Source organism: Diceros bicornis, chromosome 2 (assembly GCF_020826845.1).
Source record: "Diceros bicornis minor isolate mBicDic1 chromosome 2, mDicBic1.mat.cur, whole genome shotgun sequence".
In the NCBI taxonomy this organism is placed as follows: domain Eukaryota; kingdom Metazoa; phylum Chordata; class Mammalia; order Perissodactyla; family Rhinocerotidae; genus Diceros; species Diceros bicornis.
Genome location: NC_080741.1, coordinates 56,775,669 through 56,801,560, shown reverse-complemented (window position 1 = coordinate 56,801,560; position 25,892 = coordinate 56,775,669). Strand labels below are relative to the sequence as shown.

General features: G+C 36.9%; 1 protein-coding gene across 5 annotated transcripts in view; it reads right to left on the bottom strand.

Moving 5' to 3' along the window:
- The window catches only part of CCDC66 (coiled-coil domain containing 66), a 53,594-nt gene extending 28,094 nt beyond the window's left edge, over positions 1-25,500 (bottom strand). Inside the window, exons 1-7 of one of the 5 annotated variants that reach the window (XM_058561535.1) lie at positions 25,436-25,500; positions 23,936-24,000; positions 23,239-23,264; positions 14,514-14,961; positions 12,654-12,819; positions 12,365-12,472; positions 9,449-9,584 (exon numbers count right to left, since the gene is read on the bottom strand). In XM_058561535.1, the coding sequence (XP_058417518.1) occupies positions 9,449-9,584; positions 12,365-12,472; positions 12,654-12,819; positions 14,514-14,961; positions 23,239-23,264; positions 23,936-24,000; positions 25,436-25,446 (960 nt within the window). In that variant the 5' untranslated portion in view covers positions 25,447-25,500. Of the gene's footprint in view, positions 1-9,448; positions 9,585-12,364; positions 12,473-12,653; positions 12,820-14,513; positions 14,962-23,238; positions 23,265-23,935; positions 24,015-25,435 lie in introns of those variants that run through there. The other 4 variants (XM_058561555.1, XM_058561525.1, XM_058561545.1 and 1 more) reach the window with 4 other exon arrangements.
- Between the last annotated feature and the right edge of the window lie 392 nt (positions 25,501-25,892).

The following is a 25,892-nucleotide window of genomic DNA, read 5'->3' as shown; positions in this document are numbered from 1 at the left end:
AAAGCTTATTTGCTGTCAATATTTTCTGCTTGACTTACTTTTGGTTATTTTTTAATAACATTATAGCAAATTTTGTAAATGCTCCATTGACATTTGAGAATTTCAACTGTGTATCTGTAGAAAATAAAATTACTGATACTTTAATTACATTGTCCAAATCCTCTGATAATACCCCAGTAAAAATGTGCTTCAATTTCTCCTATTTATTTTTGGCATATGAATCAGAGAAATTATTTTTACACCTTTATTCCTGACTCTGCTTTTTATCAAAATAAATTAACTGTGTCAACAGCTTTCTCGCCTCAAGTAATGTTTCCAAAATCCTGATCATCAATTTTGCTTTTTGTTTTTTCTTTAAATTTCAATTGGCTTACGTAATCAATCCATTTTTTTAATAACGTGTAATTTTATTTCAAGTAAATCTCTTTTAAGCAGCAAGTCCTTGGGGATTCTCATACCTCTGCTTTTTAACAAAAGATTTTTTACCCTTCAGAGTTGATTTTTGTTTTCTTGCTGTTACCATTTGTTTGCTGTTGTACCAGTTACCTTGGTAGATACTGTTTATAATTACAGTAGTAGTTACCTTTGTTTTCTACATTCTTAAATCTTTATCTGATTTTCCAAATCATAATTAACTCTGTCTTTACAGAGAGATCATGCAACACATCAACACTTTGCACAATGTTCTAACAAAACAAAAGCATAAAGGACAAAACTGGAAAGTTCCCCTTTGCTTTCACTCCTCTTCACCACAGTCAGACAATGCCAACAACTTGTTTTCTTTTCATTTATGTATTCATACATGCTGATAAGTCTTTTAAAGTTTTTTTCTTTAAATATAGAATATCATACGTACTGTTCTGCAACTTATCTTTTTTGTCTCACAATGTCTTGGAGATTTTGTGTCAGCTATATAATCCTTTTTTTAATCACAAATTCCTTGTTAATTGTTTTAATTTTGATTCACTTTTCTGACCCAGAAATAATCTTTATTTTGAGAAGCTGTCAAGTGCTTCTTCTTCTTCTTTTTTTTTTTGTGAGGAAGATCAGTCCTGAGCTAACATCCATGCTAATCCTCCTCATTTTGCTGAGGAAGATCGGCCCTGAGCTAACCTCTATTGCCAATCCTCTTCCGTTTTTTTCCCTTTTTCTCCCCAAAGCCCCAGTAGATAGTAGTATGTCATAGTTGCACATCCTGCTAGTTGCTGTATGTGGGACGCCGCCTCAGCATGGCCCGACAAGCAGTGCGTCGATGCGCGCCCGGGATCCAAACCCAGGCTGCCAGTAGCAGAGTGCGCGCACTAACCGCTAAGCCACAGGGCCGGCCCCCTGACCCAGAAATAATCTTTAAAAACTTTTCTTTAAACAAAAAAAGTGCTGGGAAAGATTCTTGGGAGGAATATTTTATCAACTGTTGCAGGTCTGAAGTATATCTTTCTGTTCCCTTTACATGTGAACATGTTGTTGATGCATTAAATTTTTTAGTCCCAGTCTTTAGCTATTAAACCTTCATAAATATAGGGAAAACCTAAGGATAATTTAATTTTTGTTCCTTGCCTTCTTCTTATGTTTAAATGATTGAAGAAGTCTATACCTATTCCTGAAATGTGAACACTTACGAGGATATATCTTCAAATCAGCCTCTTTTTATTCATTTAGCTTAATTTTTTTTTCTGGTCTACAAAGTCTTTTCTCTGATACTTGTTATTAGTACTTCTTACCTATTTGCTGTTTTCTTCTTTGGAAAAACATATCACTCAAAGTTGTATCTTTATAAGCTATTTGTAATATCTTCTATGTCAGACTTTTCATCTCTTTTTAAAATTCTTCCTATATTCCAGGAGCGTCCTCACAAGTGATCTCTTCCTCTTCCTCACTGTGATTTCAAATTTAATTTCATTACCAAATCTTTTTTCTTTCCTGCTACTATATTCTCAGTTTTCTTCTACTCTCTTATCTTGAACCTATTCTTGTACAAGGATTTCCTGAACCATTTCAAGTCCTTTGTGGAATAAGATAGAAATAAATAAAAACTAAGTCAATGTTTTCTTTAAAAATTTCCTGCTTCACAAAGTAGGACATTATTTCTTATGAGAGATTTTCCTGTGAGTACTTAGCAGGAATATCCCCCTTTCTAGTGCTCAATATTTTCATAGTCTCTATTTTTTTTCCTGTTTACCCCTTCTTGAACAAAGAAAGATTTATCTAGGTTTAGTGTTATGGGTAGTTAGTATGCACGAGTTACTCTCAGTGCTGTCCTCCACCTGTTTAGGTGTGAGTAATTTCTGCCTCTTATTCTAAAACTGGATGCAAAGGTATGTGAAGTGTCTAGTACACTTCTTGGATCCTAACAGGCCTTCAAACAATTCCGTTTCCTTATCTTGTTTAACTATTAAATCTTTCTGGTAAGGCAAAGAGACCCACCCAGTTTTGAATAAGGAAGAGGGTTCTTTGCATAGAATTCAATTTTGGAAGACTGAGATGGGGTTCCCCTGATTCCAAGACTGTCCAGTATAGAGAGGCAAAGTGAAGCTTTGGCCAGGGCTGGTTCGTTTTGGTCAAGCTGCAGTATTTGTATGTTCTGAAATAAGGCCATCAGTGGATTGGGACTAGGTTACAACTTAGTCACATCTCAGTTCTGCTGTGGGAAGGGCCTCATAATCTACAAAAACTATTCCCAGGATTCTAAAGTAACCCAACAACAGAAGGAATATAAAGATTCTAGGGACTCCATTTGTATTCCACTGGGTTGTGAGCTGCTGTTTAAAATAAAAATTTTGTCCCATTAGTGATATAAATCCATAGAAATTCTTGCTGAACTCTGAACTATGCTATAATGGGCTCTTCCTGATGCACCGCATGGAAAGAGCTGCATTTTGCATTATCCTTTTCCATGTCAGAAATATTACACAATTTTTTTGAAAGTCAGAAAGTTGAAAAGTTAAAAAAGGAAAAGATACATATACTTGATCCAGCTATGATTACACATATATGATTGGGCATTAATGCAGATCGGTATTTGTGTCACTACTTATTCAGAAAACAATATAGTACCAGAAAGATCCACATCGAACTCATGTGCCACACAATGACCACTACCCTCAAGATCCCACAAAAAAAACCTGTTAGCATAAACAAATTCAGCAAAGATGCAGCATACAAAACCAACAGAAAAATCAGTTGCATTTCTCTATACTAACAATGAACAATTTGGGAAAAATAAATTAAGAAAAAAATTCCATGTACAACAGGATCAAGAAGAATAAAATACTTAGGAACAAGCAGCCAACAGCTGTGCACACTGAAAACTACAAAACATTGCTGAAGGAAATTAAAGAAGACACAAATAAATGGAAGATATTCGGCGCTCACAGACTGGAAGATTTAGTATCGTCAAGGTTACCTAAAACGATCTACAGATTCAATACAAGCCCTATGAAAATCTTGATGTTTTTCACAGCTATAGAAAAATCCATCCTAAAATTCATATGGAATCTCAAGGGACCCTGAATAGCTAAAACAATCTTGAAAAATAAAAACAAAATTAGAAGACTCAACCTTCTGATTTCAAAACTTACTACAAAGACATGGTAATCAAAACAGTGAGACAGTGGCATAAAGACAGACATACAGAACAATAGAATGGAGAGCCCAGAAATTAACCCTCTCATATACAGTCAAATGATTTTCGACAAGGGTGCCAAGACTAATCAATGGGGAAAGGACAGTCTTTCTTTTCAACAAATGGTGCTGGGAAAACTGGATATCCACATGCAAAAAACGAAGTTGGACCCTTACCTTATACCATATACAAAAATTAACTCAAAATGGATCAAAGACCTAAATTTAAGAGCTAAATCTAAAAAACTCTTAGAAGAAAACATAGCAGAAAAGCTGTATATCAGATTTGACAATAATTTCTTGGATATGACACCAAAAACACAGACAACAAAGGCAAAAACAGATAAAATGGAAAAAATTTTATAAATTAAAAATTTTTGTGCATCAAAGGACACTATTAAGAGAGTGAAAAGGCAACTCATGGAATGGGAGAAAATATTTGCAAGTCATATATATCTGATAAGAGATTAAAATCCAGGATATATAAAGAACTCTTACAACTCAACAACAACAACAACCCAATTCAAAAATGGGCAAAGGACTTATAGACATTTCTCCAACAAAGATATACAGATGGCCAAGAAGCACAAGAAAAAATGCTCAACATCACTAATCATTAGGGAAACACAAATCAAAACTACAATGAGATACCACTTCACACCCATTAGGATCGCTACTATCAAAAAAACAGAAAATAAGTGTTGGTGAGGATATGGAGAAATCAGAACCCTTGTGCACTGCTGATGGGAATGCACAACTGAACAATGGTGCAGCAGCTGTGGAAAACAGTAAAACAGTTAAAACATAAAATTACCAAATTAAAATTGGTAGAATTTACCAGAAAAAAATTTAAACATAAAATTACCATATGATCCAGCAATTCCACTTATGAGTATATACCCAAAAGAATTGAAAGCAGAGACTCAGAGAGATTATTTGTACACCAGTGTTCATGGCAGCATTATTCACAATGGCCAAAAGGTCGTTAACAACTCAAATGTCCATCAACATTTGGATGAATGGATAAACAAAATGTAGAATTATACACACAATGGAATACTATTCAGCCTTAAAAAGGAATGAATTCTGATATATGCTGCAACATGGACGAACCCTGAAAATACTATGCTAAGTGAAATATGTCACAGACAAAAGGACAAATACTGTGTGATTCCACTTAAAGGTACATAGAATAGTCAAATTCATAGAGACAGAAAGTAGAATGGTGGTTGTTGCCAGGGGCTGGAGTAGAGAGAAATGGGGAGTTATTGTTTAATGAGTACAGTTTCAGTTCGAGATGATGAAAAATTCTGGAGATGGATAGTGGTGACAGTTGTGTAATAATGTGAATGTACTTAATGCCAATGAACTGTACACTTAAAAATTATTAAAATGGTAAATTTTATGTTATGTATATTTTACCACAATAAAAAAAAAAGGTAGGAGAAATTTTTTTTTGGCCAACCGTAGAGCTATGATTTGGTGCTAGCAATAAGCTAGCCAAATGACAATCTCACTTTCTACCTCATGTTAGAGAGTACATTAGAATATACTCCTTTCACTTAAGAGGCTTCCCAGGGAGAGGTAGTCATTAGGCAAAGCCAAGTTTTTATGGAGATGAGGTATTCTCAAAAAGGCTGAGGCTGTAAGTAAACTTCTTAGAAACACAAAAGGAGTTTTAAGCTGCAAAGTGTAAAGGAATGTTTGGGCTGAACAATATGAGATGAGAATATAGGGCCATTCAACTGGGGGAGGGGGAGTGAGACTGAGAATCGAGAAGAAGAGAGGAAAAGCTGGTGAGCAGACTGACTCTAAACAGCCTCAGGGCTCCACATGGAACTGCTCTGTAAATTGTAACTAGAGCAAACCTTCATTAAAAGCACTTGTCATATGTCAGCCACTGTTCTAAGCACTTTATATGCATTATCTCACGTTTTAACAAAATTGGCCTTGGTGATTCTGCCTGCAATCAAATTTCTCCTCTTCTCAATTACATGAAAAGGTTAACTTAATGTTCAAATAGTATAAATAGTTGTGGCTATGGCTGGGATTTCTGAAACCAGCTGCTTTCAGGTATTTAAGAACTGGGATTTTTTTTGTTACACAGTTAACTCATTTCCCCTCAACAGCACCTAATATCTTACCACATCCATACACAAATACATAAAAACTGAATTTAAATAGTAAAAGGATGAGTAGATAATCATACTCTTTAATCCTTAGTTGTGCAACCGTGGATTTAGTGTGTATTTTCCTTTCTAAACCTTCTCCCATCCCCAACCCCCTTCTCTGACTCCAAAATATAAATAATTTTATTGGTTTTTTGGATTATGAAAAAAAGGTGCATGCTACCATTAAAAAAATATACAAAATGTAAAAAAACCTAAAAGTCTCCTCAAATGGTTAATTCTTTATTTGCATTAACAATCACAGTATGGATTACTCCCACATAATAAATGACCTAAAAAACCATGCAAATTAAGCAATAATAAATGATATACTAACATTTAAACCTACGTTTTGATGACTGAAAATACATAATATTTTTAGCATTAAAGATTCTTTAATCCTAATGTTGAAAAGTAAATATGCTAACAACTGATTCTCACCAACTTCAAGAATAGTTTTAGTTGTAGTTTTTAGTAGTATCTGCATGCATCAATTTCTAAACCTTACACACTTAACATGATCACTCAGAACTACAGATTCTTCCAAAATAACTTCTATCAAGACGAATTTATTGCCTTTTAACAATCAGTCAAACTGCTTTTGGGAACGTGGAAAAATACAATTCAGATTTCATTCCTTTCGTTAATGTAAAATTATCAACAGACTACAAAACTGCTTGATGTAGGCAAGTCAGCCCTATATGGAGCAGAAAAAAACAGCCATGCAAAAATCTAACTCCAAGGGGTTCTATAAGAAATCTATCAGTGCTGAAAACGTCTACTATCAGAATCATCCCTTTAGTTATTGCATTATTTTCAGAATACATCTGTTTAAAATGTAAATGTTCACTGGGAAGGAGGGATTATATGTGTAAAAAAGAAATAGTAACTCGTTTTAAATTTAAGGAACATAATGCACTCAGTAAAAATTAACTGGTAATTAACTATTAGAACTAATAAATGAATTCAGTAAAGTTGCAGGATACAAAATTAATATACAGAAATCAGTTGCATTTCTATACACTAATAACAAGATATAAGAGAAATTAAGAAAACAATCCCATTTACAATTGCATCAAAAAAGAATAAAATACCCAGGAATAAACTTAACCAAGGGAGGAAAGACCTGTACTCTGAAAACCATAAGACATTGATAAAAGAAACTGAAGACGACACAAATAAATAGAAAGATATACCATGTTCATGGATTGGAAGAATTAAAATTGTTAAAATGTCTATACTATCCAAAGCAATCTACAGATTCAATGCAATTTCCATCAACGTACCAATGGTATTTTTCACAGAGGCAGAATAAAGAAGCCTAAAATTTGTAAGGAACCACAAAAGACCCTGAATAGCCAAAGCAATCTTGAGAAAGAAGAATAAAGCTGGAGGTATCATGCTTCTTGATTTCAAACTATACTAAAAAGCTACAGTAATCAAAACAGCATGGTACTGGCACAAAAACAGACACACACACACAGATTAATGGAATAGAACAGAGAGCCCAGAAACAAACCCACATATATACGGTCAATTAATATATGACAAAGGAGGCAAGAATATGCAATGAGGAAAAGACAGTCTCTTCAATAAATGATGTTGGAAAAACTGGACAGCCACATGCAAAAGAATGAAACCAGACCACTATTTTACACCATTTACAAAAATAAATTCAAAATGCATTAAAGACTTGATTGTAAGACCTGAAATCATAAAACTACAAGAAAACACAGGCAGTCAGTTCTTTGACACCAGTCTTAGCAATTTTTTTTTTGGAACGGTATCCTCAGGCAAGGGCAACAAGAGCAAAAATAAACAGATGGGATTACATCACACTAAAAAGCCTTTTGTACAGCAAAGGAAACCATCAACAAAACAGACAACCTACTGAATGGGAGAAGATATCTGCAAATCATATAGCCAATAAGGGATTAATATCCAAAAGAATATAAAGAACCTATATAATTTAATAGCAAAAACATAACGCAATTAAAAAAATGGGCAGAGGACTTGAATAGATACTTTCCAAAGAAGACATACAGATGGCCAACAGGCACATAAAAAGATGCTCAACATCACTAATCATCAGGGAAATGCAAACCAAAACCACAATGAGATATCACCTCACGCCTGTCAGAATGGCTATCATCAAAAAGACAAAAAATAACAAGTGTTGGTGAGGATGTGGAGAAAAGAGAACCCTCATACACTGTTGGTGGAAATGTAAATTGATGCAGCCACTACGGAAAACAATATGGAGGTTCCTCAAAAAATTAAAACTAGAACTACCCACACAATCTAGCAATTCTATTTCTGGGTATTTATCCGAAGAAAACAAAAACACTACTTCTAAGAGATATATGCACCCCTACGTACATTGCAGCATTGTTTACAATAGCCAAGATATGGAACCAATCTCAGTGTCCATTGATAGAAGAATGGATAAAGATGTGGGGTGTACACACACACACACACACACACACACACACACACACACACAATGGAATATTAGTCATAAAAAGCCGTGTTGCCATTTGCATCAACATGGATGGACCTAGAGGGTATTATGCTAAGTGAAATAAATCAGAGAGAAGAAAACAAATACTGCATGATTTCACATATATGTGAAATCTAAAAATCAAACGAACAAACAAACCAGAAACAGACTTATAGATACAGGAAACAAACTGGTGGTTACCAGAGGGGGAAGAGGTTAGGGAATGGGTGAAATAGGTGAAGGGGATTAAGAGGTACAAACTTCCAGAATAAATAAGTCATAAGGATGTAACGTACAGCATAGGGAATATAGTCAATAATATTGTAATAATTTTGTATGGTGACAGGTGGTAACTAGACTTATCGTGGTGATCGTTTCGTATGTATATAAATACCAAATCACTATGATGTACACCTGAAACTAATAGGATACTGTAAGTCAATTATACTTCAATTTTTAAAAAATTAACTGGTTATTAAAAGTAAGAGTATTTAGATTCACTCCTTCAAGGAAAATATAGTGATCAAGTACTAAAGAGCTTATATATTCAAAGTAATGACACTTGACACTTAGGACTTAAACCTCTAAAATCTGACTAGCCCTAGGTAGTGAGTGCCCATCAGCCTGGATCACCATTAACTGACTAGGAGACTGTGACAGAATCCCGGAAGAGCCAGCAGACGTCTAAAAACAAACAGAAAAAACCAAGGGCACTTTTTCTTTGTCTAATATTAACACAGGCAAAATTTAAAGGTCACCAAAGCACTACCTGAGGGACAACTGGTATGTACTTATACTTGGTAAGCAATCACTTATGTTTGATTTGATAACCTTGTAGTGGATACCACGTGGTCAGTGGTCCAAGTTTTGTGGTCATCTAAAAAATTGCAGAGCTCTTTTTTGGAGCCTAAAGGAGGTGCCTGGGGCTTCTACACTCACTCACTAACACAGTAAGACAATTTACAGAATGCAAACAGATACTAGTTGAGGTCATAATTAAATTCAAAATAACATTGTTTTAAAATACCATATGAAAATTAAGTTTTTAAAAAATAAATACGCTTTAAAAATAAGCTTTATGATATGAACATGGCTTAGCCTTAAAAATTGCAATTACGATTTTCTATATTCCATAAATGCTTGCTTTTGATACTATTACCTTAGATTGGTCAAGAATTTCAAGTTTTTCACATACTGTTTTATCACTTTCAGATTTTTTCCAAGGATTATTCCATTTTTCAGATGCTTCTTTTTCTTTCTTCTTTAAAGCAACCTGTTCATCTGTAAATAATGTCCTTTTTAAAAAAAATGTATAAAAACTGTAAAAAAAAAAATCACGTAAACAAATCATGACCTTCTTAAAGAGTGCAGATTCCAACACAGATCTAATCAAATTTGTTTTTTAGGGAGGAGATTAACTCACAAGACAGAAGAATTTTGAGGGATGGAATAAAAGAAAACATTTAATCAGAACCAAATTTAAGTATGGCACAAACGGATGTAACAACATTTGTTTTACTACAATTATCAATACAAGTAATTTTTTCAGAAGAACATATTTTATATTATGCTAATTATTCTGAGGTTGTAGTTTCCTGTAATCTTCATTCAGTTATTACTAAGAGACTTAAAAGCTAGAACTTTGGATTCAGAGAACCCTGGGGTCAAATCCAAGTTCAATCACTTCCTAACTATGTGACTGTGGGCAAACTTCTGTTCACCTCTCTAAGCTTCAGTTTTTTCTTCTGTAAAATGAAGGCAATAATAGTGCCTATTTCAGTATAGGGCCTAGCACAAAGTAAATATTTAATAAATGTCAGCCATTATCATTCATAACTGTGAAAAGTAAAAAACATAAAATCTCATGTCTAACAGACCAATATAAAAACAACCAGGGGCCAGCCCCGTGGCTTAGTGGTTAAGTGTGCACGTTGCGCTACCGGCAGCCGGGGTTCGGATCCTGGGCGCACACCGCTGCACCACTTCTCCGGCCATGCTGACACCGCATCCCACATACAGCAACTAGACGGATGTGCAACTATGACATACAACTATCTACTGGGGCTTTGGGGGAAAAAAAAGGAGGAGGATTGGCAATAGATGTTAGCTCAGAGCCGGTCTTCCTCAGCAAAAAGAGGAGGATTAGCATGGATGTTAGCTCAGGGCTGATCTTCCTCACAAAAAAAATAAATAAATAAAAACAACCAGGCCCCAAATCATCAACCGTTCTTAAAAATTCAGAGATGCATAAATTTAAATTCCAACAAAATTAATCAAAGTGTGACTTTAACAAAGAGACATGTGCTTTTCTAACAGTATCAAGTAAAAGAAAGTAAACAGTTGGGGCCGGCCCAGTGGCAGAAGTGGTTAAGTGCGCACGCTCCGCTGCGGCGGCCCGGGATTCACCGGTTTGGATCCCGGGCGCACACCGACGCACTGCTTGGCAAACCATGCTGTGGCGGCATCCCATATAAAGTGGAGGAAGATGGGCACAGATGTTAGCCCAGGGCCAGTCGTCCTCAGCAAAAAAAAAAAAAGAGGAGGATTGGCAGATGTTAGCACAGGGCTGATCTTCTCACAGACACACACACACAAAAGAAAGTAAACAGTTTTTTAAGATAATCATAAAACGCTTCAGTCATTTCCAAGTAGTTCCATCATACTTCAGAAGTTTGGTATTGTATTTTTATAAGCTAAATTTGTATTGAAAGAAAATATTTAAAGCTGAAATTATGATATAAACAGACATCAGATCTCCAAACCTTTTGATACTGCTACCATAATTTCTTCATTTTTCTATTACCTTGACTTCAACATCAATTCATTCCCTGTTTCTCCTGTTTATCTGTTTTTCTACATCACCTGTCCCAGCAGGGTTATGACTGCCTCACAGGACTTCTCAGTTGAGTGGAAGGTGAAGCCCATCTTCATGCTTTTAGTACAGCTATTCCTAAGAAGCACAATTGTTACTTCGTGTATTTTCCAAACTCTGATACCTGGACCCTAAGTCTAGTCCAAGAAGTAACAGGAGTTTCTTAGTTACTATCAATATTTTAAGACTCTAACAGAAATTACAAATGTTTCTGTTATAAGATGGAATATACTGATTGATATCATATTGATGATTCTTGATTAGAACATTTTGATTATTTTAAAAAATGAACTCCATTATTTTTAAGTAAAACCATCTTTAAACTCCATGGAAAAATATGAAAATGTATTCTCAGGAAACGAGAAAAGTTTAGGAATCTTTATTTGAGCTCCAGGAGCTCCAAAATGATACTGATATTAATGCTTGCCTCTGGCTTCTGATGCACACCACAGACTACCAAGCAAAGACACAACCTTAGGGAATGTTAAACCACAAAGCTTCTTTTTTTTTTTTGTGAGGAAGATCAGCCCTGAGCTAACATCCGTGCTAATCCTCCTCTTTTTACTGAGGAAGACCCGCTCTGAGCTAACATCTATTGCCAATCCTCCTCCTTTTTTCCCCCAAAGCCCCAGTAGATAGTTGTACGTCACAGTTGCACATGCTTCTAGTTGCTGTACGTGGGACGCAGCCTCAGCACGGCCGGAGAAGCGGTGAGTCGGTGCGCACCCGGGATCCGAACCCGGGCCGCCAGTAGCGGAGCACGCGCACTTAACCACTAAGCCACAGGGCCGACCCCACAAAGCTTCTTATGCTTTTGCAGAGAACTACTCTAGACTGCAAATGTTGTAAAACCAGATTTTTTTTTTTTTTGGTGAGGAAGATTAGCCCTGAGCTAAAATCTGTTGTCAATCCTCCTCTTTTTGCTGAGGAAGATTGGCCCTGGGCTAACATCTGTGCCCATCTTCCTCTACTTTCTATGTGAGATGCCTGCCACAGCATGGCTTGAGAAATGGTGCATCGGTCCACACCTGGGATCTGAACCTGCGAACCCCAGACCACCAAAGCAGAGCATGCGAACTTAACTACTATGCCACGGGGACAGCCCCTAAAATATTTTTGATAATATCATACTGAAAGATATACTTCATCCTCAATGTATATTACTTAAGCCAACAAAACTATAATAAAAAGTGTAATAATTACCTACCAAGCTCTTTCCTCCACTGTGCTTTTTTTGCTTCCAACAAACTTCTATCACGTTCTCTTTCCCCCAAAGTACTGAATATGTCAGCTGGTTTCCACAGATTCTCTCTAAGACAAAACACAAAAAATTACAGAAACCGTATACATTTCTACACAACTTACTCCATAAATATTAAGTAATAAACTTTTAAATAGTTCTTTTGCAGAGTAAATATTTCGCACACAAGTCAAGGAGAAGCAAAACCATATTCTGAAGATGTCCCCACAATAACAGATATGAGTTACATACATGGCAATTTTCTGCTCATACTGCTTAGATGTCTCCTGATTCTTATTTAAAACAGATTTATTTTCATCCTGAACAGATGAAACAGCCTCAGTTTTCTGGAGTAGTCCCATAACGTTCTCATCCTTTGGCTGATTAGGAATACTGTTTAAATGTAGACTGTCCTGATCTAGGAGGCAAAATACATGTTTTAAAATTAACACTAAAATTACATCTATTGCAATACCTTATCTTGGCATACTGCTATACCGTTTAAAAAACACTGCCTTACACATTACCTAATTACCTCTCACAGCAATCCCTGGGGTGGGTATTATGATTCCCTTTTTGTCAAAAAAGGAAACTGAGCCCGAGCTTAATCAGCCATAGCCATACTTCTTGCATCAAATAAGAAAATAAACAAGCAACAACAAAAAAACAAACTTCCAGGGGCTGGCCAGGTGGTGTAGTGGTTAAGTTCACGCGCTCTCCTTTGGTGGCACAGGGTTCGCAGGTTTGGATCCCAGGTGCAGACCTATGCACTGCTTCTCAAGCCATGCTGTATCAGGCATCCCACATATAAAGTAGAGGAAGATGGGCACAGATGTTAGCCCAGGGCCAATCTTCCTCAGCAAAATGGGGAGGATTGGCAACAGATTTTAGCTCAGGGCTAATCTTCCTCACCAAAAAAAAAAAAAATTTACTCTTGCCAACCGTACTTTTACAAATAATATAAATGATAACACAAATCACAACTTAAAGGAGAATATAAATAGCTTTACGAAAAACTCATTACCTTGTCTTTATTTTTCTCATTTAGTTGGGAAATCAGTGGATAACTTTACCATGGACCATTGTCTCTATGCCCTACCTATAATATCTATTCCAAATGTTTTATACAGGGCTCATTTGTTTGGCTTGAAATTGTTCTAATTCCTTCTTAATGTTCTAGTTCTCCCAGTGAAGAGAAAGCATATCTAATACGTAGGTCATTATGTGATTAGGCAAATTCTGCCTTTAACTTTGTTGATATTATCTCTCAATATGCCTAATAAGTTTTTATTTTTTGTTCTCTGAACTAGAATTCTAGCCTTACAAAACCCAGCTCCCTCATTTTACAAATAATCATCTAGACCAAGAGAAGGTAAATGACTCCATCTTGAGCACCTTGGGAATGCACAGGAGCTACCTGGTCCCCAAACCAGTTGTGGGGCCTCTTCCTGGTGACCGTTAATTTTATTTATTTCACTATTGCCTAACAAAACTTGAATGATATTTATACTCATATTCACAATTCCTTAGCTCAAAGCTGAAACTAGAAGGCTTTTAAAAACATAATACAATGCTCTGACCGGAGAAACAGAAGGCATGTAACACTCTACTACTCCTTCCAAGTCCATGTTTTACACTGGTTAAAGATGGTGTCGCCAATCCTTAGCATGGATTGAGGATCAGGAAGAGCAAAACGTGGGGGCCAGGACAATTCTTTTCAGCAACTCAAGTCAAATCTTCATAATAAGGTCCCCTCAGTTTTCACTAGAAATACTATAGTGATTTCAGAACATTTTATATTATTTTTAATGTAAGTAAGGCCTCCCATATTCTAAAATAAGTACAATAGTGTTTTTGTACTAACATCTTTTCTAAAGTCCAAAAAAACTGAGTTTCTTAAGGCTATGGTACAAGAGAATAATATTCTGAGTATTAACTTTAAAATATGGCATATCATTTAACATGTAACAATCTTCTAAAATCGTTATTCTTTTAGAGTCTAAAATTAGAATTTAAGAAGCACAGTTACATAAAATCCAATGAATCGGAAGTTCTAAAACACTTATATATTGATAAAATTAATATTAATTCAAAACTTTAGAAAAATCTTACCTGGTTCCTCCTTTCCATTCTCAGTCAGGGAAATAGATCTATTTCCTTGGTTTACAGTCATCAAAATCTGTTGTAGTTGGTCTTGTGTTAGACACATCAAACTGCTCTTCATGTTTTCGGCTGTGATGTGTTTTTTGCAAGGCTTCTGTTTAGCTACTACAGATGTATTTATGGTGTTTCTAGACTTCTGTATATTAGGAGTTGCAGGTGGAATTTCCTTCTGGATATGAAGACAATCTTTATCTGCATACTGCTTGCATAAATCGTTAGTGGGTGAAAAAGTCATGCTATTTTTTTCACCTTTTACCAGTGAAGTTTCTGAACAAATTCTCTTTTTTTGCAAAAGTTTTTCACTCCTGATACAACAAGCATTTTGTGTTGATTTTAGAACATATCCAGTTTGTTTTGTTCTTAAAGGACATTTTGCAATCTTGGTCTTATTTCCCATCTGTTAAAACACCAGAAATTTATTCTTTATAACAGCCCATGAAAAATCATCAATTATTTCTATTTATATAATCTGTGATGTCAGGCCATTAAACTTTTTTCCATTCTGCTATTTAGTTAGACAATATATTCAGAAGAAACTAACTTTAACCTTTGCAAATCTTCATTTGAAAGCTTCATTAACAACTAGAAATTATTATTTTATTCCAGGATAATAAAGCATACAGAAGAACTTTATTCTACTTGTTACAGGACATCTCCTACTTCAGCTTTGAATCTCATATCATGATTATACCATCCACACTACCTCTTTTCTTTATACGCATCTATAGACCCATAGGTTACTAGCCCTTATTCCTTGAATAACTTAGCTCATGGGTCACCATCCCTCTGGTTAACATAACTCATATTTTAATTATTGATACTTTCCTATCCACATAGATCATTTTTCCAATACCCTGGCCTCTCATGTCCTTGAACTCTGCTCCTATACTCTTGTCCTCCATGCTACCTCAGTTACTCATTCCCATAGTGATATCTTATACTGACCTTGTAACTACTCATAACTGCAATCCCTCCATAATCTCAATTTCAAGCACTACACAGTGACTACCACCCCCTATTTTTTCCAGTTTACTTCCTCACATATGCCAATTCCAACAATTCTTTAACTCTGCTAGGATCTATAATCTATTGATGCTACCACCTTCCTCTTCTCCTCACTTCCTTCCGTACCAATCTTAAATTCCACGATCAACTACAATCATCACTATCTTCCATTTTGAACTCCTCTGTTCTCTGTCCTGTATGCTTGGCAAATTCCAAACCTGGTAAAATCTAACTCTTCATCTCCTCTGTATCTGCATCCAAGGAGAAAAATACACAGTCACAATATCTGGTTTCACCTTAAATACATACCCAAGAACAAATGGGCTCTTCATGCTACCTGGCAGTCACACATTTCCCAAGTTCATTTACTCTCAATCTTTTAGCAAAAATTGAAACTTTCTCCCCTTTCCCCAAACCCCTAACACCTTTCCTTTCATACTTATCCTGAGCCGAAGACCTTGATTAATATTGCACTGAAAATCTTAGAGAAGCATTCAGAAAAAACTTCAACAAGTTTCTACCACCAAATCTGTACTAGCATCGGCACTCATACAAATAGCTTCCCCTCCTGTTACTTGTGCATATTCCCATAACCCTCTCTTTCTCTCTCTAGCAATTCTTTGTTTCCTCTTGAATCATGAACCATTTCATTTCCACTGGATCACAACATCTTTTTTATCATCTTAAAAAATTCTTGGGGCCAGCCCGGTGGCATAGCGGTTAAGTTCAAGCACTCTGCTTTGGCAGCCCAGGGTTTGCAGGTTCAGATCCCAGGCACGGACTGACGCACCGCTTGTCAAGCCATGCTGTGGCAGTGTTCCATATAAAGTGGAGGAAGATGGGCACGGATGTTAGCCCAGGGCCAATCTTCCTCAGCAAAAAGAGGAGGACTGGCAGCGGTTGTTAGCTCAGGGCTAATCTTCCTCACAAAAAAAAAATAAAATTCTTGATCCTACTTCCTCCTCTCATCTCCTATAATCCCATTCCAACCAAGCTTTCCTCCACACCACACCACCAAAACTGCTCATCAAGGTCACCAAAAACTTCTACATTGCTAAATTCAGTGACCAATTCTCAAATCCTCATCTTACTAGACCTATTAGCAGCAGCTGACACAGCTATTATTCCTTCCATTTTGAAACACTTTCTCTAATTCACTTCCAGGACTCCACAATCCTGGTTCTTCTTGCTGCTCCTTCTCAGTCTTCACTGCCTCCTCCTTTTCCCTCAGACCTCTTCAAGTTGGAATGCCCAGGACTCAGTCCCAGGATCTCTTCTTTAAGTTCCCTCATTCTCTTGGTAATTTTAGTTACTCTCATGGCTCTAAATATTATCTATATGCTGATGACTCCCAAACTTCTGTCTCTAGGATGGACCTCTACCCTAACTTCAGGTTCCATCTGCCAATCTAACACCTCCAATGGGTTTCTAATAGACATTTCAAACTCAGTATGTCCAAAACTAAACTCTTGATCTCCCTCTTGCCCCTAAATAACTTCCTCGCTTGACAGTCTTTCCCATTTCAGTTATTCATGCCCCAAATTTTGGAATTATCCTTGACTCTTCTCTCATACGCCACATTTAACTTGTCATCAAACGTTGTTTTGCACCCTCCTCAAAATATACCCTGCATCTGACCACTCCTGAACATCTATCTTGCCACCCCTCTGCTCCAAGCCATTATTAGCTCTTGCCTGAATTACTGAAAACCTTCTAATTGGTTTTCCTGCTTCTACCCTTGCTCCTTAGTCTATTTTCAACCCAGCAGCCACAGTGATTACCTTAATATGTAAATCAGATCATTTCACTCTCTTCAAAAGCTTCCAATGGCCTCCCACTTTACTTGGAGGAAAAGCTGAACTTCTCACTACCACCAAAAAAGACCTAATGATTTGTGCACCCTCCCTCCTTTGTCCCCATTATCTGATCTCTGATCTCATTTTCTCTCTTAGCCTTCAGCCACATAGGCTTCTTGGTTATTCCCTGAATTCAACAAAAACCTCCAGTCTCAGGCCTTAGCATTAGTCAATCCCTCTACCCGACACATTCTTTCTTCAAATTCTAAATGGCTCAGTCACTCACCTCCTTCAAATCTTTGCTCCAGTATCATTCAGTGAGGTCTTATATGACCACCCTATTTAAAATTGCAGGTTCCTGCTCTACCCTCACTCCTACCTCCCTAGCATTCCCTTTTCCCAAGGCTCCTGTGCCCCTGAAGTGACTGTGCCTCTTCGCTTTCTCTCCTTTATTTTTCTCTATAGCACTTCTCATCTTGTAATATTCTGTCTTTATTTCGCTTATTGTCTGCCCACTCCACTCCTTTCTAATGTAAACTCCACAGAGCAGATTTTTGTCTGTTTTGTCCACTGCTGTGTCCCCAGTACCTAGAATAGTGAGTGGAACAGAGTAGGTGTTCAGTACATTTTTGTTGAATGACTATCCTCAACTATACCATTTTAAAAGCTGAATTCTTTCTCTCTCTCCCCCAAATTAGCTCCCCTTTCCAAAATATCCCATTTCTGTGGCACTGTTGTTCTAATCTCTCAAAACAGTAACCACGGAGTCATTTTTGACTCTACCTTCCTCCTTCATGGTCTTCTTTAGCTTACTAGCAAGTACTGGTCATTTCTTCCTTCCAAATACCTTTTTCTCATCATTTACATGACAATAAGCCTAAATTCCAATTTTTCATTACCACACTACTAGATTACAGTCTGCCTATTTCAAATCTAGCTTCTTCTTAATCCACTGTACATTTATGCAAACTCAACTAATCTAAAATAATTCAAAATTCAATCAATATTAAGTGTTGCTTTTTATGTGCTCACCACAATTGGAGGTATAAACATGAATAAGACAAGATTCTTGCCATCAAGGGTTAGGGTAGATGCCATATAGCTTTCATCTGGCTTATCATATCCCAACTTCTCTTGTCTTTCAATAAATTATGTAATACACAACCACACTTTGACCAATTAGCTAATCGCATTTCACCCTACTTTTCAAAATGTACCTGTAGTATCAGCCACGAGATCTCTTTATTATCCTCTTCACTTCACCCTACACCCTATTTGTTTCCTGGCTTTAGGCTTTTGGTAGTACCAATACCACAATCTAAAATGCCTTTTTCACCCTCCCACCCCTGCGGCTATTTTAATATAACTAATTCTCTAAATGAGAGGTGGCTAACTCAAATACCTAGACTGGATGGGAACTAGGATAAACTTAAGAGAACTTTTCTATCTAAAAGAAGCAGCCACCACTCAGAACCAGCTTACACTGCCAAATAGGAATCTGAGTCTACCTGCTAGATCATCCAATATTTCAAGAGGACCAGGAATGCCAGATTTTACACTAAATTTTCCAATTTTTAGACAATGGCAATTCATTCTAGTTTTTGAAAACCACTGTGTGGATTAAGCAAATTATCAGCAGACTGCACGTATACATAGCTGAGCCCTACCACTTCAGTTAGTCTCTAACTACTACAGCTCCTACTAATCTCAACCTTCTTTGACTCAAACTTGCCTATTTTTGGTCACTAACAGTTGAGCACTTCGTTTCTCCAATCAGTATCTCAAACTGCTAAGAAACGCAGTGCATTCCCTTAACACACCTTGGAAGTCTCTCATTTCTGTCCCCTTCTTTCCATTCCATTAGCCACCATACAAGTTCAGGGCCTCATAAGACTCTCCCTGGTCTACTATAATTGGCCCTTCACTAGTCTCCCTGTTATGATAATCTGTCCTTGACAGAGCTGCCCGAAGCCCTTTCCTACAATACAAATTAAATCATATCTAAAATTCTTTAACGCTCCCTACATCCAATTCAAATAAGTTCAAACTCTTTTGAGTATACATTTCAACTCTTCATGATTATAACTCCTCTAAGTTTTATATTCTACACTTCTCCCTGAGGTACACACTATTCCCCAAATGCAAATTATGCTTTGTATGTCGCTATTTTGCCCACTATTTTCTCTGAGCTTAGAGTATACTTCCCTACTTCTTTGACTATAAATATCTCCTTCATCTTTTAAGCTCTAATTAAAATATCACCTCATTTATGAAGCATTCCCTGGTCTCGTTAAACCACAAAGAGCTGCTCTTTCCAATGTTTTCTCCCTTTTATAACCCTACTATGGCAAACATTTTATTATATAGTTGTATTATATGGTTATTTATTATATAGTGGTTTACCTGACTGATACCCCCACTTCCAGGAAACAAGGACTGGGTTTTAGTCATTTTTTTCTCTCATAGTCACAGAACAAATAAAGCCAAGAATGGAGCTCTACACACATACTGGAATTTTACAGCTGCAGTAAATCCTTGTTAAACAGAAACCTACTAATTGGAGCTCTAATTTAACTAGAATTATTTTGCCACATTCCACTTACATCAGAAATAATATAGAGAAAAAGTCTTCTAAAAATATTTATTTAGGGCTGGCCCGGTGGCATAGTGGTTAAGTGCACATGCTCTGCTTCAGCAGCCCAGGGTTTGTGGGTTCGGATCCCGGGTGCGCACCAACGCACCGCTTGTCAAGCCATCTTGTGGCAGCATCCCATATAAAGCAGAGGAAGATGGGCACAGATGTTAGCCCAGGGCCAATCTTCCTCAGCAAAAAGAGGAGGATTGGCACTGGAAGTGAGCTCAGGGCTGATCTTCCTCACACACACAAACACAAAAATTTTTTTAATAAAACAAGGGGGAGCAATGACCTGTCATGAAGTCAATATACATTCAGCTCAATTCTGCATACTTTCTGTAGCTTGATGCCAGAGTAGAACAATGAATGGAGGCAGCAAAAAGTCGTGAACTTCCAAATAAATATTCAGTTATGTTCAGGTTACTTAACAAGAAAAAACTACCTGCCTCAAATTATTTCCCCAAGTGTTTACTGAATTAGATGAATTTTAATAGATTAAACAGGGTCTTCATGTCATAAACATTTTTTATGTAGCATGTTGCTCTTTTACCTAGTTTTAATTCTACCAATATTTTTCATAATATAAAGACAGTGTCCAACGCATTTGTTTAATATTGGCTGACTTCACAATTTATATCAGGCCAGGTTCCCAACGCAAGAAAGAATCAAAGAAAAATAACATTTTAAAATATAAAACGTGCTACCTAGCAATAATACTGTATACATCCTTTAGTGCATCACTACTCTGATTATCACATGTAGAAATACCTGTGAAAAATTTTTAAATGTTTTCTATTTCAACTAATTTGTGAGACAATTTTAAGTATAAGAGTTTATAATTTATAAACTACTTATGACACTGAATCATTAATATTTCTTTCATTTCTCTTAAGGTTAAGAAATTAGGCTGGTAACCATCTTTACTTCATATTCATTACCATAGATTAAAGAAAAACGCAGGAGAGATTCTGACAGAATTAAGAAAATACTCTGACCACATGAGTGCTGAACTTGACGATGACGACGAGACGAGTTCAGCTGTGTTTAAAGAGCACACTATGAAGATAACAGTAATTCAACCTGTGAGGAAGGGGAAACTCGGAAGTATAGGTAGGTGTTGTAGTCACTCAGGAGCTTACCCCAGTAGAAGGAAAGAGCACCATAAAGAGAGAATTCATGAATAACTTATAGAAAAGAAAATTCAACATAGAGCTGCAGAACTGTAAGATTTGGGAGATTAAAAAACTTATTAAAACAAAAAAGGAAGAGAAGTACTACTGGTTTTGGTTTTTTGTCTTCTGTGAAGAACACACAAAAAAATGCGGAGGATCTCGATAAATGGAGGAAGAAAAGCTCCTTGAAATAAAATCAATATAGAAGGGAGACCTAGGTTGCATCGCTATTTTTTTTCCAGCTTTACTGAGGTATAACTGACAATACATAAAGTGTACAGCTTGATGATTTGATATATATATACATTCTGAAGTAATCACCACAATCAAGCTAAATAACTTATATACATCACCTCACACAGTTACCATGCATCAGTATTTTGGAGCCCCAAAAGCATGAGGAATGAACCAAACAATTTGCTTTAAGACAGTAAATAATTTAAGATCAACGCTGAGACACGTTAGTTACTCTGAAAAATAGAATCCTAGAATAAAATATCGTGAGCCTGCTGATAGAATTTTGTAATGATTCTACCAAAAGTACAAGACCAGTAACTGTTATAGGCATGAAAGGGAAATCTCCAGATGTTCTAAGTTGGTTAAAAAGACAATGAAATGTCTTCACAAACATGGTGACTATTACCAAATCCATTAAGGATATCAATAGAAGAGGGAACGTGTGAAAGAAAATATAGACCAGGGGAAGACAGAAATCAACTATTACAAGTAGCTTTTAATCTAGGAGGTTGAAAAGGGACACTGTATTTGTTAATATGACGCAAATAACAAGTTAGTTGCAATATTTTAATAGGGCAGGGCCAGGAAAAAATATACATTCTGTATTCTGTGATTAAGGGAACACACAGGTATATAACTCTATACCATAGATAGAGAAATAATAATTTTTTTTTAATTTATTTTTTTCCCCCAAAGCCCCGGTAGATAGTTGTATGTCATAGCTGCACATCCTTTTAGTTCCTGCATGTGGGACGTGGCCTCAGCATGGCCAGAGAAGCGGTGCGTGGGTGCACACCTGGGATCCGAACCCGGGCCGCCAGCAGCAGAGCTCGAGCGCCTAACCGCTAAGCCACGGGACCGGCCCAGAAATAATAATTTTTATAGGTAGCTTGTGGAATTACTCTGATCATCATTACCCATTTATCAGGTGACTGATATGCTGGGTACTCAAGCAACTTCTCTACTTTGATTAAACCTGGAAGAAACAGCAAAGCCATCAAGGGCTCAGAGTTGAAGAGAAAAGTGCCCCATCATCCAAACTGGGCCCTATTCACAGACCTGAGAAGAAAGACTTTAAGATGCTGCAAAGATAAAGGGAAAAAGGGGCTACAGTAAGTTATGGAAGAAGAGAGTAAAAATTTCTGATGTTAATCTAAAAATGGAAAAAGAAAAGGGAACAAGAAAAGTAGTGGAATTAAAAAATTTTTCAAGTGGTAAAGGCACTATGGATTCTTGATTAAGAAAAATAATTTAAACAGAAAATTATCATTAAGCTCAAGTGTGATCTCTTAAAAGAGAAAGCTAAATGCACGTAAGAATTTGTGAATCAAATACACCCTTTTGGTGTGGGAAAAATGGCATTTGAGTATGAAAAGTAAAATATTTTTGTTTTAAAGTCTGAATATTTTTAAAGATCTCAGGAGCTGCACTGTCCAGTGAAGTAGCTATTAAATTGAAATTTAAAAGTAAATAAAACTAAAAATTCACCTTCTTGGTCACACTAGCCACATTTTAAGTGCTCAACAACCACACATGGCTGGTGGCTGGCTACCATATTGTTCAGCACTGATTTTAGAACATTTCCATCATCACAGAAAGCTTTTCTAGACAGCACTGATCTAGAGAAAAAGAGTTCTAAAAGGCTTTTTAAACTGAAAAATTATGATTCCATTTCTGTGAAAGGACCAGCCTAAACGCAAAGGAACAATACTTTCTCACCATCATTCCAAACCGCTTATAATATTTTGGCAGGAATTATTTTCAAACCACTATGAAGAAAACCACATTTTACATTTGAAAACAGGTCAGGTCAATGTCATTTGGCTTACCTTCACAGAAATTTTTGATTTACATTCTACAAAAGAAAAAAAAAATTACTAAACTATCAACCAAAAACATACTAAAGCAGTCACAAAAGAAAATTTTAATTAGTATTGTTTTAAGAAGATATTAAGTAGAAATAGTGACCACAAAAGAACCAACCCAAAGTTAGTCTGAGTGTTCTTTTACAGTGTGGTTCAAGTATTTCTATTTCATTTTTGTTTATTTTCCAAGGTAAAACTATAAACAGACCAGGAAAAGAGAAAATAATGTGAATGAGAAGACTACCAAAGTAATCTTTGAGTTTTAAAACTAATACTAAAAATGATTTTAGCAACTGTGGTCTTACTATAAATTTAATTTTCTCAAACAATACATTCTTTACATGCACCGAACACAATTACATAAGTTTTACCTAGATTATTCATTATGCAATGAGGATATCTGCTACATGCAAATATAACGAAGAGATATATTACACATGAAATACACTGGAACATTAAATTTTATGAATAAATACTGACAGTGGTAAGCAGCAATGTAATTTGACTTTACTTGGCTAAAAATAAATTTGAGGAAGTTAGCGGAAACAATTTTTTCAAAATATCATTTAAATATCACTCTACTACAACCAAAAAGTCTGTTAAACTAAATTTTATGTAGGAATTTAAGTTAACATTTTAGATTTCCAGTAACACAGCATACCAAACGGAGACAATATTAGCTTGGTTTTTCCATCCAATAATTCAGTTTCAAGCTTTAAACCATCTCTGTAAAATAAAAGAAAGTTGTCTGTCATTTTTAAGAAACAGCAATATTTTATATAGCCAGAAAATTTCATTTGAACCTTGAAAGTAAATTTGTTCTTTTGAATTTATACAGGAACCTTATAAATACTGAATCATTCTTTTAATTAAAAACATTTTTCAATCCAAGATAAAACTAAAAACTACAGAGAGAAACTTTCCAATAATACAAAGAATCTGTTATCTTTAACCGGAAACTTCATTTTGTTAATGATAAGCAATAAATTAATTCAGTTATCATACCATCATTTAACTCTTATAACACCACACTGGAAAAAATAATGCTGTTACCAAAACTCCTCCTAAGTTAAAGGAGCAAAACATATCTAACTATCATTTCTTAGTTTCATAATGAGAGAGGGAGAGAGAGAGAGAGAGAGAGAGAGAGAGAGAGAGAGAGAGAGAGAGAGAGAGAGGTGGAGAGAGAGAGGTGTATGTCAATAAACATCAACGGGGACAAAAGCGATGTCCAAGAGAAACTAAATCCAGCGGGCCAGTCAAGGAAGAGAAAGAGAGGCTGGGAAAGATCTGATCAGGAACACGGAACGTGCGGTGTTGCTAAGGTAGGGGAAATCAAATCACTCAACTTAATTATTAAGATAAAACACTGTAAAGAATGGGTTACTGGAAAGAATGGGTTTTACGGGTTTCCCGGCTACAGGGTTACTAACAGTTCATGTTTACGTTGGGGAAACTTAAAGACATTGAATGAAACCGTAAAGTACGTCTGTTCAGCACTACTGCACTGTAAACTCCTTCAGGGGCAGGCTGTCTTTATTTTTATATCCCTAGATTCTAGAACATAAACTCCATTTGCTCAACGATGTGTCGTAGTGTGAGTTCGGTGACTTTTCATCTTAAAACATTAAACTTCCCAGTGATGAAAACCATGCAACAGTCCTTTTTATTTACTCAACCATACTTAATGAGGGCCTAGTAGGGGTTAATATATCGACTCCTCGAGAAGCCTCGGTTCCCCGCATGGCGGGGGTCAATCATCTGGACGCTCCGACAATCGGCAAAGACTCCGAAGACAGGCTCGCAAAGAACCAGGGGTCTGGGCCAGGATTTCTCTGCGGAAAGCCGCTAAGCTTTCTCTCCCCATCTGCCCTCACCGTTTATCTCCTCTCCTCCACGCCTCCCCTCCCTCTCCATCCTGCGGTAAAGGAGAGGGGCAAAGGCGGTCTCTGACAGTTCTAACGCGAGTTATGAAGTAGCACAGCGAGGACAGCCGGGACGGTAAAGGGCGACCCGGACCCCTCGCCCCTCTCCCGATCAGGGAGCCAAGCACTGCAGCTCAGGCGGGCGCAGGTCCAGAAAGTTCCCCGCGAAGGACTCCAAGGGCCAGCCCAGCCTCACCCCCCCTCCGCTGACGACCACCTTTTTGGCCCCAGCTTACCCCAAATTCATGGCGTGAGCTCTCACTCACTTCGCAGAACGCTCACGACCCTGTGTACGTCGGTTGCCGCCGCCGCTCAACAAGCGCCACGCCGATTGGACAGAGTGATACCGGCGAGCTGGAAGAGCGGACCAATCAGGGTTGGGCGTTCTGGCGGGTGCGCTCAGCGGGGCGGGGCCGCAAAGGCCACAGCTTGGTTCTCCCGGTTTGGGGCTTGTCGTCCTAACGCTTGGGTAGTGGAGGCCTTCTTTCGTTTCTAGGAATTGTAGCCTCCGGAGTTCACAGGGAGACTTCAGAGAAATGCCTGAGCTCAGGTGAAAGGGGCAAAAATAGAAACAAAAAGCATAAACGTTTTTAGGAAATTAACATTTTCTATATTTTACATTTGGAAGAGAGACTTATTTTAGTATAAAATAAGTTGGCGGGGAGGATACTGGGGAGAGATGCCTATGGCAGG